Source organism: Nicotiana tomentosiformis, chromosome 6, assembly GCF_000390325.3.
Source record: "Nicotiana tomentosiformis chromosome 6, ASM39032v3, whole genome shotgun sequence".
Classification (NCBI taxonomy): Eukaryota; Viridiplantae; Streptophyta; class Magnoliopsida; order Solanales; family Solanaceae; genus Nicotiana; species Nicotiana tomentosiformis.
In genome coordinates, this window is record NC_090817.1 from 75930482 (window position 1) to 75944591 (window position 14110).

A 14110-nucleotide genomic window follows, 5' to 3' on the forward strand; every position below is an offset into this window, starting at 1 on the left:
TGTATGTGGATGACATGTTAATTGTAGGAAAAGACAAGGAGCTGATCGCAAAGTTGAAGGGAGATTTGTCTAAGTCATTTGATATGAAGGACTTGGGCCCAGCACAACAAATTCTGGGAATGAAGATTGTTCGAGAGCGAATAAGTAGAAAGTTGTGGCTGTCTCAGGAGAAGTAAATTGAACGTGTAGTGGAATGCTTCAATACGAAGAGTGCTAAGTCAGTCAGCACACCTCTTGCTAGTCATATGAAATTGAGCAAGAAGATGTGTTCTACAGCAATGGAGGAAAAGGAGAGCCCTCGAGCTTCCTTGCAGCATAGCAGTAATAACAGTTAAACTAGCACTCTCTTCCCAGTCAAACGCATTGACCGACTATAAGAGAGTTGATGGTCTACTATATGAGATATAAGCTCACATCCGGCTCTATTGTAGGAAAGATCATAGTAAAATGCATTTATTTGAATTACTGGTTAATTAACTTGTTAGTTGCATCGATAAATATTCATCAGAACAAGGTAAAGTTAATTGTTACTTGGAACAAAATTTAACGTAGATAACATTAAGGACTGACTTTTACGTATAAATGCACACATACTAGCACGTTAAAAATCAGAAGTAATACAATTGATTCTTATAATAATATAACTAAATAAAGTTGTCTCTATTTTTTTTTTTAGCAAAAGTTATGGAGTTCAAATTAATGTATCCAATATCGTATTGGTCAGTTTATTCAATAAAAATAGCTGGAAATAGCACTTGGCATTTTTGGCACTATGAAGTTGAACCTGGTAACTGTTTGATAATTCAATGAAACTGAGAGAATTTCCAAGTGCACTCAACACGAAAAAATCTAAATGGAATAATCAAAAATCACAACCATGAGAAAGTCTTTCATTATCTATAGATTTGTGTGTGTAATATAAATGAAAAACTATGTATGTATTTATGTTTGTATGTTTACATATAATGTTTAACAACATTAGTTCTTCATTCTCCACCAGAGTAGCTTCTGAAATCTTCATAAAGTCGATCATCACGAGTGTTACTTTTCCCTCAATTGCCAAGTCCAAACGAAACGATTCATGGCTTCTCGGTTTTTCCACTTGGACTAAGCTAAGTTGAGTAGCTTGCTGGATTATACCAGAGTTGTCTGGTTCCTTGCCAATTTCACCTGCAAATGAAATTGGTTAAGTGTGCTCTCATACCCCTAGAAATTTTAGACACAAGAGTGCAATTAATCATATGCCAAATTACACAAGGTATGTGTAGCTATAGTTATCATATACTAGAGTATTTTTCAAGCCATAATCAACGGATACACTTATTGTTCACAACTTTTAAAAAACAAAGCAGACGAGCTGAAGTGAGAAATCGAAAATCAACCCTAAGAAATCCTCTAGCTAGGTGAGGATCATCTTGGAAAACTCTAAGCTCAGCGGATAGGGCCATAGGGCCTGTTGCTTTCCCCCAGTAATTAAGGTTCTGCTGACTAATAGCAGCATTCATCTTTTTGCCTTTTGCTCTCGTAGTGTAAGTGACTAAGAAATGGACATGAACCGTGCATTGCAAACTGAATCTTTCAGCAACTCCACAATTGAATATACATTACCAATAGAGTTCAGTTAACAACAGAAACAATGCCTATATTCCAAGCGAGTTAAGGTCGGCTATATGAATCCTCAATGTACCAATAGAGTTCAGTTGCAGGCTAAGAAGAGCATTAATCTTTTTATACCTCGTGAACACGGCCTGAATATTTTATATGATACATAGCCATCTATGCTAGTTCCTCCCATTTGTCCGCTTCAAATAAATTGTAGTACCTCTGGGAGGAAGATACATACATCAAGTCAAATAAAAAAGGAAATCACTATTGAGAAATCACCTTATTTGGACTGAATACCAGCATCTGCATTAGCTGATGATGTATTGACCGAGCGTCTTAGCTTCTGCAGATGTTGAGCTATCTCAGTTAAGAGTTTGCTTCCTTCATCACTGCTCTGTAATGTCATCGCAGCATGTTTTAAGAAGCCGCTTTCTGCTTCAATGGATCTCAACCTCTCTCCAATTAATGACACTTCTCTTGTGAGAGTCACCTTATTATCGCTTCCTGCCAGCATTTGAAAACAATGGTTAGTTTATATGCAGTCTTTGAAACATCAAATGAAAGAGATTAACTTCTCTACATCGATGTTTACACTATCATGTCACATAAATGATAACTACAACTGTACATAATAAGTGATTACCTGGAAAATAAAGAGGATAACATGCGATAACAAGTTAAGTTATACTAATAGTGTAAAATATCTTTGCACTATCAGTTTGAAAAGAATACAGTTTCATGTACCTTTTTCTTCAGTCATGTTTGGTTCCAACATATGAGATCCTTCTTCAGGAGATGTTTTAATTTTCTCTACAACATCTGTCAACAAACCCATAAGATAAGATCTCTGTTTCTCAAAATCAAGTTGTGAATCATCCACATTGACCCCTCCATGTTCCCCGGAACACTGAAATGGACGCTCGTTTACTCTATGCCGATCTACTTCATCCAAGCTGGCACAATCTGATCTCTCACTAATAGATGATAAACACTGAGATTTCAGTTCTTGATAATCTTCATCAGCATCAACTTCACAAACTTCACTACCTACTATCTTTATATGTCCATATTTTTCCCTATAAGTCTCAAGTTCAGCTTCTAACACCTTCATCTCTTCCTCTTTCTTCAAAAGCTCGTCGTTCATGAACTGCAACGCCTCTTGATCATATTCCGCTTGCTCTTCCATCATTCGCTGATACTGAAATGCTTCCATTTCAACAGCTGCTTTCTCGGCTTGCAAACGAGTGATCATAGCCATTGCATTATTCGCTGCAATAGCAGATGCACTTCTTTCTTCGTCTAATTCCATGTATAGTGCCACTAGAGACTTACGGTCCAAATGAACCTGCTTTTTCAACCGATGCAAGATGTCGTCTTCTAATTCGTTCAATGCACTACTTGTGTCATTAGCCTCTGAAGTGACTTCAATTTTATCACTAAGCCATGACTTTCTGGGCCTGTGACGAGACAACCTAGGACTTTCTTGAGCTGAGTCTGTCAATGGGATTCCAAAAAATTTGTTTCTTGTACAATTTGGGGTTTTGCAGGGGGCTTCATGTGTGATTTCGGAATGTGCTAGCACTGGCATAGTAGCAGCTTTCACATCCTCTTTACCTGGGATGCATTTAAGAAAACTCAACGTTATTGTCATGCCAACAACCTAAGCATTTACACGTAACAAGAAGGATCGAGATGTAGACATGGTAGAGAGAAAATTTCCTATTCTATCTGTTTCATTTCAATACTTAATAATTTGTCTTAAGTCTTTGCATCTCACTCTTATCCTTATACTAATATACAATCTTGGACCAAATCAAAGTACCAACCTAAAAGCCTCTTTATAAATAGTTTCTTTTCGTTACACAAAAAAAAACAATCTCTCTGCCTTCTTGAATATAGGGGTAAAGTCTGCGTACACACTATCCTTCCCAGACCCCACTTGTGGGATTAACTGGGTTTTTTGTTGTTGTTGTTGTTACACAAAGAATGTTGAGAAATCAATTAACTGAAGGAAAAGAAAGTGGTAGGACAATTAGTGGATTACCTGCATTTGAGGGGCCTTCATCATCTGGGATGAACTTGAGCTCTGTGTAGCGAATGCGAGGCGATTCAACATGGCGCGTTTCCTCAATATTTCTCCACGCACCTAATAATGGAGCTCTAGGAGAAGCTCGAGGAGAAGGTGCAGGAGCTTGAGAATAAGACCTTCCATTTATTGATGTGTTCCTTGCATATTTGGACCTCATTTTTAGAGGCTCCCCACAACAAGAACACCTATGTACTATACCCTTCTCTATTTGGATGATCTCATCTAATTCCTTCTTCCCTGTTTTCATTGAAACTTTCATATCATCCCCTACAAAGCAATCAATGTCCTTGTGCAAAATCCCAGCTAGTGACTTGTACCTGTTGAAGACGACGTAGCTTATTAAACAAAAGTGTGTTGTCTCGAATTTTAGATAAGATAATCACACAATTTAACATGATATCAGTAGAGGTCTTGGGTTCAAATATCACCATTACCAAGTACGAAAAATATTTCCATGTGCTTGGTTCATAATACAAGAATTAGGCTTACACGTACGTTAAGAAATAAATACTCCTAATTAAATGAAAATGCCCTTTATCTAACGGTTTAAACTTTTAGATGAGGTAGTCGTCAATTTAACAATACCTATGGCAATCGGCATCTTTCTCGGTTGCAAATGACAAAAGGCAGCCTTCACACATATTCTTGATTTCAGATAGCTTCTTGTGAACGTAGCAATACGCAAGGGAAGAAAGGTCCTTCTTGTGAACATCACAGATGGAATCATTGTAATAGAAATTTGAGTTCCTATGCACAAGAACGTGATCTATCCTCGTGCAAAGCAAGCATGGGATATTTAATTCAAAGAACTTGGCGAATTCATTGGCAAAAAATGCAAGAAATCCATCAATGAAAAGCGTAATGATCAACACCCATTCAAGAATAGCATACAGGAAGAAATGTACAAATTTTCCCAACTTCTGATCAACAAAGCACTTGAATGATCCTGAAGTCATTACTACTTTAATTATATAATAAGGTTTTAACTAAAATACCCCAAGATTCAAAACTAGGAATATACTTCATGAACATCTAGAATTAGATTATTGATTAGAAATGAAGAAGAAGTGTGATATTTAAAAAAATGGAAGGTATATGATATGAGGAGATAGATCATGATCTTGGTGGAAAAATTAGTAAACCCCAGATCATGATATCCATTTTTCTTGTTTCTGCATTTGCATGTATGTATGAACCAAATAAAAACTGATCGCCTAATTCAAAGGTTCCAAAAAAGTGGGACGGTGGCATTCATTTCAGCTATATACAATAAAATTGGCACCTTTTTTTTTGTTTTTAAAAAAAAAATGGTTGGTGGATCATTTACCTGAATTAACAGTCGTCCTTTCTCTTCGCTTCGATTAATGCACGACGATCTCCTACCACATGGGCAACCTATTGTATATGGCCTTTTTATTTTTGTTTTAAACTGTTGGTCCATAAAATTAAGGGAAAAGGGTCATATTGCTCCTTTACTGTGCAAAAAAGATCAAATTTAACCCCGTTATACTACTGGCACAAAAATATCCTCGCCGTTAGACAAGTGACTCAAATATACTCTTCCTCCGTCATGGCTATCCAATATGGAGACCCAATCAGATGTGACACTGACATTTAATAAAGTGGATACCACCTGACATGCCATATCACCGCCCCAGACTCATTTTACCCTTTCCCTCCATCTCTTCTTTTCCCACTAGCACTTTCTTCCTCTCCAACACCACACTCGCCATCAATACCACCATGAGCACCTCCATCTTCACCATGGTGGCAGTGTGGATTTGATCAGTCCGTTGATGTGAGCTAGGGAGAATGTAACAAAGTTGGGTGAGAGTACTTATGGTAATTTTGTCCATTGTTAAAGTCTAAATTTTGATGAAGACAATGTCAATAGTCAATGCTTATAAGACTCTCTAGCAAGTGGTGCATCGAAAGACTGGGCTGAGGCTAGAGCTTTCTTGTTTGGGATCAAGTGGTGCATCGAAAGGAGATATAACTTGATCATTGGTAAAACTGATTCCCAGTTACAAAATTGTATCTCTGGCAGCTGGTCGGTTCCGTGGAGAATCAAAGAGGCAGTCCAAGAAATTAGGAAGCTCATTAATAGACAAGGAATGTTCACCAACTACTATTTCAGAGAGGCTAATAAAGTTGCGGACAAATTGGCTTCTCTAAGCCATAGTCAGGAGAACCTGTACTTTTGTGCAAACTTTTGCTCATTACCTGGTCAGATTAAAGGGATGCTGAACACGGATAGATGGCAGCTTCCCTCATTTCGAGTCAAGAAGAGGAAACCAACTATGCTTACCTATGAGCCACCTTGAATCTTCAACTTTATTGCCACTTATTTTTGGGTTATCCCTCTAGATTCCATAGCATTTCTTATCAAATTGTAAGACCTGCTAGTTCACTCTCCCAAATGTACAAGGAGGTAAGGCCTAGTCCCCCTTCAGCAACTGCTTTTTGCACACAGTGGCAATAAAATTATTTTTAAATATTAAAAAAAATACTCTCTAGCAAGTAATATATATATAGAGAGAGAGGGGGGGGGGGGGGGGGGTTTAGGTTAGCATTGTGCATATTTAATTTCGCGAAAATGCCCTAATTATTTGAGGGCCACCACATTAAGCTTAAGGTTTTTTTTGTCCTCGTCCAAATTCCACAATATCCCTAAAAAATAAACCCAAATAAGTCAGATCTCTTGCATCTTCCACGCTAGAACTGTTTTGGCGGGAATATTTTCATTCTATTTTCCATCTCTGGCCATGGTTCTTCCCAAGTTCTAAGAGGTTTTTTTTTGTTTCAGTAACTTTTCTCGCCAAATATCTTGACGAATATTGTAACAAAGGTAAGAGTTTAATATTCTTATGCTAGCAAGTAATATATATATATATATATATATAGAGAGAGAGAGAGTTTTTGCTAACCTACTACATAGTTGTAGTAGGTTAGCATTGTATGCATATTTGATTTCGCGAAAATGCCCTAATTATTTGAGGGCCACCACATTAAGCTTAAGGTTTTTTTTGTCCTCGTCCAAATTTCACAATTTCCCTAAAAAATAAACCCAAATAAGTCAGATCTCTTGCATCTTCCACGCTAGAACTGTTCTGGCGGGAATATTTTCATTCTATTTTCCTTCTCTGGCCATGGTTCTTCCCAAGTTCTAAGAGGTTTTTTTTTTTTGTTTCGGTAACTTTTCTCGCCAAATATCTTGACGAATATTGTAACAAAGGTAAGAGTTTAATATTCTTATGCTAGCAAGTAATATATATATATATATATATATATATATATATATATATATATATATATATATATATGAGAGAGAGAGAGAGAGAGAGAGAGAGAGAGAGAGAGAGAGAGAGAGAGAGAGAGAGAGAGAGAGAGAGAGAGAGTTTTTTTGCTAACCTACTACATAGTTATAGTAGGTTAGCATTGTATGCATATTTGATTTCGCGAAAATGCCCTAATTATTTGAGGGCCACCACATTAAGCTTAAGGTTTTTTTTGTCCTCGTCCAAATTCCACAATTTCCCTAAAAAATAAACCCAAATAAGTCAGATCTCTTGCATCTTCCACGCTAGAACTGTTCTGGCGGGAATATTTTCATTCTATTTTCCATCTCTGGCCATGGTTCTTCCCAAGTTCTAAGAGGTTTTTTTTTTTGTTTCAGTAACTTTTCTCGCCAAATATCTTGACGAATATTGTAACAAAGGTAAGAGTTTAATATTCTATGTCTCATCTTTTTCTGTTCATAAACATGGTGTAAATTTTTTTCTTTTCAATTTGTTTATGCCCACCATTTTATTTGTCCTTGTTTTGAATCAAACGATCTGTATTGATAAAATTTTGTACTTTTGTTGGCTTTAAATACAAGTGCTTAATAATACTTCAATGGATTTTACAGTAGGTGTCTCAAGAAGTCATTGTCCATGTGGTGATAGTGAATGCTATATTAATGGAGAAATTACTGAAAGATCAAATGAAGAACTTAGACATAAAAATGTTGACATGGATAACAGTGATTTGTACAAGGGCAAAGTGTTTAATAGTGATGATGAAGCTTATAATTGCTATGTAAATTTTGCTAAACAAATTAGTTTCTCAGTTAGACGCCATCGCTACTTTGGAAGTGCAAAACGTCCTATGGGAATTTATAGGAGAGATTATGTTTGTCATCGAGCCGATAGCCCTCATCCTCATAAGGTTGTGGAAAAAGAGCGACAACGAGATCAAAAATCTTTTAGATGCAATTGTAATACTAAGATGCGTGTTGCTAAAGAAATCATTGACGGAGTCACTCATTAGATGGCAACGTATTTTGATAATGTCCACAACATGAACTATTAAATGATAAGGAGGTGAACTTTATTCATGTTTATCGAATTTTTGATATTATTGATCAAAAAAGGATTACACTTCTTGTAAAAACTTGAAGTTCAATGTGTTTAATCCGAAGAGTGCTTGAACTAGAAAATGGTGAAGATGTAGGCCAATTGCCTTTTAAAGAAAAAGATATCAGGAATTTTATACAATCAGAAAGTTGTACCAATATTGAATATGATGCTTCAGAGATATTAAAAATTTGCAAGAGTTTGAAAGACAAAGATGTTGATTTCCAATATGATTTCATAGTTGATGCATGTCAAAGACTTGAGAATATCATTTGGGCATTTGGGGACTTTATTCATGCTTATGGGCTTTTTGGAGATGTAGTTATTTTTTATACTACTTATCGATTAAATCGTTATGAGATGCCGCTGGAAGTTTGGGTTGGCGTGAACAATCATGGAAATACCATTTTCTTTGGTTGCGTTCTGTTAAGAAATGAGAATGCCTCTTCCTTTTCATGGGCACTAAAGGTGAATATCATTTATTCTCAAAATTTATTATTTTTAATATTTCTTAGTTTATTGCTAATGTCTATTTATTTTACAGAGTTTTTTATGGCTTATGAATGGAAAACATTCACAAACCATATTAAGTGATCAAGTTCTTGGTTTAATAGAAGCGATCGCTAATGAATTGCCTCTCACAAAACATGCCTATTGTATATGGCATATTACACCCAAGCTCTCTACTTGGTTTTCTTTTGTCCTTGGTTCAAGGTATCTGCAATTTAAATCTGAATTCCATAGGCTTTATGAAATTGGTAGCATAGAAGAATTTGAGTATCAGTGGGATAAATTGATTACAAAATTTGATCTTGAATTATATTGGTATATCAAATTGCTACAAGCAAATCGTGCATCATGGGCATTACCATACTTGAAAGGATATTTTTTGCTGGTATGACAATAACTGGATGCTCAGAATCTATTGATGCATATTTGAAAAGAATTTTACATGCAAAAACTAGTTTGAAAGAATTTGTTGAGCATGCTGGTACATCGGTCAGTATAAGAAACCGTGATGGCGAAGAATTTGTTGAGCATGTTTCTCCCGTGCATTCTCACATGGATCTTATATTATGCGCCACTACAACATGGTGGACGTTTTGTCTATTGGAATCCACTAGAAGAGATTGTTCAATATTCTTTCCAAGAGTTTGAATTTTCAAGTATTTTGTGCAGGCATTCTATTCGAGTACTTAATGCTCATAACTATTTTATGTTGCTAGAGAAGTACTTGTTGGCTAGATGGAGGCAAGAAAATTCATTGGTACTAAAGTTTTCTCATATGATGAATCTCAGTAATGATGATAATGCGTTCCAAAGTCTTCAATCTATAGTTAGAGATTTGACTCGTGAATCAGTAAAGACGAAAGGTCGTCTTGATTGTGCCAAAAGGAAATTAGAATAAGTGCTGCAAATTGTTCAATGTCTTTGCTGAAAATGAACATATCATTGTTGATACCGAACATACTGATATTAGCCAATCTACAGAACATAGTTCTCCAGAGGAAGATTATCACATTGAAAATCCCCAACAATCTCAGACAAAAGGAAGGAAGAAAGGGAAAAGGTTAGTTGGTGGTGTTGAAGCTGCTAACAAACCAAGATACTGTCATGTTCCTAATTGTGGTGGAACTGATCATGACTGAAGAAAATTTCCTCTAAAAAAAAAACAGTTGAAACTCCAATATCTCAATTTCCCAACAAGAGGTGATCCAATTGTTATGGAGTTGTAACTTGTTAATAGGTAGTAGTGTAGAAATCATAAATTGCAACAACTCATTTTTTGATTATGGACAGCAAACTTTTTGCTAACTGAAAGAATCTTTTGTATATTTCTTAAAATGATTAAGATGATTACAAGAGGAGGGGACTTCAGGCCTAACCTCCAATATTTACAAAGTTCATAAATAAGCTATTAGTTTCTACGGACCACAATCATAGAGGAGACTCTCCTCCCTATTTCAAGAATTACAAGTTCTATAAATATAAAAACTTGTAGAGCTTCCGCAGTATCAAACATTTCAGCAGTCGCACCCTCCAACTTCTTAGTTTCATGCTTTGTACAATCATAAGCTTGTAAAACTCAAGACAATCAGTCCATGGGTAAAAATTAGTTGCAACCTGAGAATCTCTGGAAAGAAAAGTTTTAGTTCATCAGACATAGTTCATGAGAGCACATAACAGAACTTAATGTCTTAATAGACAATCACAACTTAAACCATATTCCTACGTTGCAAACCATAATTAACATTGCAAATCTTAAGTATTATTTACTAGATTAGGCAAACAACTAATGATCGGTGGAGAATTCACATTTCTGAACTACTATCTCATTTATATACTGCAAAAGAAAATTACAAATGAAATCCCGGGTTTAAATTGGTTCTAGAAGACATAACTAAAGCTAGCAAAATTTTAGCTTGAGGAAACGATCAAGCAGCAACTACATATTTTGTGAGTGAATTAATCAGAAGGTAATTTTATGAGTAATGGTAACTACCCATTACCATTGAAACTAACATGAAGATGGCAGAGGTAATTCTTTGACAATCAAGAACATGTATACATATGTGAATCTAAGTCCAATGGTTAGACAACCATGATATACAAATCACAATGAACACAACTACTCAGTATAACTAAACGTAGTTCCTAAATGGTAAAGCCTAATAATGGACGCTTAAGTATATTAACGTCCAATAGTAGCAATGTTATGCAAAAAGTATATTGTCAGCATACTATATCTCAAGTTTTGTCTTGTATTCTTTCAAGACTTTCAACAAAGCCTTACCAAAATTTTGCAGAATCTGAAGATTTCTCTCTTTTCTTTCCAATTCACCGTGACCAACTCTGAGAATATTCCTCACATTTGCTTCACATCAGGCTAGGGAGAGGGTTCACTCAGCACCTTTAACCCATCAATAAGGCGTCCGAAATGTAAGTTCTCCAATGACATCTAATATCAGTCTCATCCTTGACACCACCAAGGGAGATGCGTACAAACTTTCTGCCTAGAGCAGCAGAAATTGATGAAGCCAATGATGTCTTCCCAACACTTGGTAGACCAACAAAACACAATACAAGGCCTCTTAGCAGATGAAGAAACAAGAACTTTTTTATATGTGATTCCACAACCAAGTAAGGAAACGGAGGCAAGAAGACATTTGTGAGAGTAAAGATATAATTTTTTTTTTGCGGCTGGGTAGTTCAGACAAACGAAAAAACAGAAAATTTAAAATACAATTTTTTTTGTGTGTGTGGTTGGGTGAGGGGGTGGCGTACAAAAACGAAAAAAAATAATAAAAAATTAAAGTTGGAGGGGGTTGCGGGTTAGATGCGAAGGTAGGTAGAGTTTGTGGAAAATGTTGGGAAGTCATTTTTGTCCAATTTCAGGAAAAAAAAGTAATATGTAGGAAAATATTTTCAAAACTATTTTGTGCAATAAAACAGTAAAAAATAAGAAAATATTTTCCGTCATACCAAACACACCCTAAAACTTTATAATGATTGAAAATTCACTATGAGCTTATCTTTAACACTAGAACTTTGTGAGACAAGTACAATTGAGCGGTGCTTGTGGCGACCCAACCCTAAAACGTTGTGGTACCACCACCAGTATCGATGCCGCTATCTTCGTTTCCCATCAATTTTACTTGTATAATATCTAAAATCCCGAAACATGGATGAACTTGCAGGGAGATCTAAAAAAATTCGATATTAAGTTGAAAAGAAAAGGAATAATTGGGGGAATATAGAAATTCCTTGACGATTTAGATTGGGATTATAGAACTGACATTGAAAGAGATGGAGCTTAGATCTAGCTAGAAAGAGGTAAAGAGGTTAGCGACGGGAGAGAAATTTGATTTATTTGGGTTTCTTTTTAGGGAAATTATGGAATTTGGGAAGGACAAAAAAGCTCTTAAGCTTAAATGTGGTGGCCCTCACATGATTAGAGTATTTTTGCGAAAGGCAGAATGGCCTAAATGACACATATACTTGTGCCACTTTGTTATGCCGATCCCCAAACTTAATAATTTGCCAATTGAACACTTACACTTCTTCAAACAGTGTATAATAAATGCTTATGACAGGAGGCTGTCAGTGCGTGTAATACAATCTCCTTCACGTTGGTTGTCACGTCAAAAAATAACAATGTGTAGATGTCATGTCACATGGCAGATTAAAAATAATTTAAATAAAAAAATAAAAAATAAAATAAAATTCAAACATTAATCCCCTAATCCCCTCCCTCGTTGATTTCTCTCTCTCCTCTCACGTCCTTCCTCCTACCCATCTCGCTTCTCTCTCTTCATGTTCTTCCTCCTCTCCCCTTCCAATTCTTCCCTTTAGAAATAAAATTAAAATGAAAAAAAAAAATCGAGGTAAAATTAATTTTTTTTCCATATCGAAAAGTGGGAGACGAAGTTCGGTGGTCCATTTTCATGGCTGAAGGCGTTAGGTGATGGAGAAGAGGTTCGATGGTCCATTTTTTGTCCAGCTTGAAAATAGGGGAATAATTCATTATTTTTCTTTTTTTTTTTTAGCGATTTAGAAAAAAAATCTTGCCTTATTTGATTTTTAAAATGGGGGGTTAAGTTTTCTCAAAAAGCTCTAATCTTTTTAAAGTATTAATTGATAAAAGATGTATAGTTTGTGCTTCAAAATCCTTTATGGGTTAATTTTGAGGTGTGGTGATTTTTGAAGATTTTTCGGTTGACCCTTTTTTTGGTTTGTTGGTATTTTTAATAGTTTGATGGGTTTTTCTTCTACAAAAAGTGCATATAATTGAATTTTAAAAGAGATCTAAACTATTGGTGAGAGGATTCTAAATTCATGATAAAGTTTCAGATTCGAGGGAAGAAACAAACAAAGAATACAGGGGAGGGGAGAAAGAATTGGATAGAAATATTGAAGAGAGAAAAAGAAAAAGAAAAAGAATAGGACAGAAAATGTTGGAGAGAGAGAAAAAAGCAAAGAAAAAAAGCTCACTTTTCTTCAACAATGGAGGATGAACAATCGGGAAGAAGATGACAACCAAAAAATGACTGTTGGTGCTTTTTAATAGGTTTCACGCTCCTTAAACGAGTATAACACACGCACTTCAGTAAAAAATACTACATAGGATGAGCGGGGTTTAAAATGCTCAATTTTTTGTATAGGGATTTGGTTGACAAACTTGTAAGTACGAACACCGGCATGACAAAACTGGACAAGTACAGGAGCCTCCCAAACTATTCTGCCTTTGCAAAACCAAATATGCATACAATGCTATCTACTACAACTATTTAGTAGGTTAGCAAAACCCATATTTATAATTTCAGCTTATTTGTTTGTCCTCATCATTAATAGGACACTATGAATTGAATTTGAAGTTCAACACTAATTTTTAAAATCCATATAATGCTGCTGTCACTATCTACTTCAAGTTCATCAGTGTTGGAAGTTTTAATTTGGGATAGGAATTATATTTTAGAACCCCAATCTCAGTTTTAAATCCGCGTGCAAACTGGGTTATAACATTAATTAAGGGATTTAAGATATAGGAAATCACTGAGAATGGGTTGCTTATCAAAATGTGCAGTCGTTATCATTTCAGTCCTTTGTCATGCTAGTTATTTTAAATACTTGTTTTTCAATATATAACTGCAAATTACTTCCAATACTTTCTTCATGACCAAAAAGAAAAGAGTCGAAACAAATCAGTAGGTCAAATATATAAGCAACAACAGTTGGGAGAAGATGGAGCGGATTTGGAAGTAACGGTGGAAACAAATCATGTGAACCAGCATTTTACCACCTCCACGTCACTATGGTGGTGGTGATGGTTGAGGGAAGGGAGGAGTTTGTGCGGGAAGAAGTGGATTGTCACGACCCAAAATTCACTATAGGTTGTGATGATGCCCAACGTTGTCGTTAGGCAAGCCATCGGTGATCTACCAACTTATTTATTCATTTTCTTATTTTTTGAAATCATAAGTTTTATTAAGTAAAGAATTCAATGTATTTAAAGATCATG

At 35.6% G+C, this 14110-nt stretch overlaps 1 protein-coding gene and 1 long non-coding RNA gene across 2 annotated transcripts; both read right to left on the reverse strand.

Annotated features, from left to right (window-relative positions):
* Positions 1-867: 867 nt before the first annotated feature.
* LOC104108954 (probable myosin-binding protein 5) lies at positions 868-4955 on the reverse strand. Its single transcript, XM_009618118.4, has 5 exons — positions 4280-4955; positions 3650-4011; positions 2350-3219; positions 1885-2109; positions 868-1170 (listed from the first exon to the last, which is right to left on the reverse strand). The coding sequence occupies exons 1-4, from the start codon at positions 4648-4650 to the stop codon at positions 1886-1888; spliced, it is 1827 nt and encodes a 608-aa protein (XP_009616413.1). The 5' UTR covers positions 4651-4955; the 3' UTR covers positions 868-1170; position 1885.
* Positions 4956-9858: 4903 nt separating this feature from the next.
* On the reverse strand, positions 9859-11025 carry LOC138893342 (uncharacterized). Its single transcript, XR_011408688.1, has 2 exons — positions 10886-11025; positions 9859-10225 (listed from the first exon to the last, which is right to left on the reverse strand). It is a non-coding gene; the product is annotated as an uncharacterized lncRNA (long non-coding RNA).
* Between the last annotated feature and the right edge of the window lie 3085 nt (positions 11026-14110).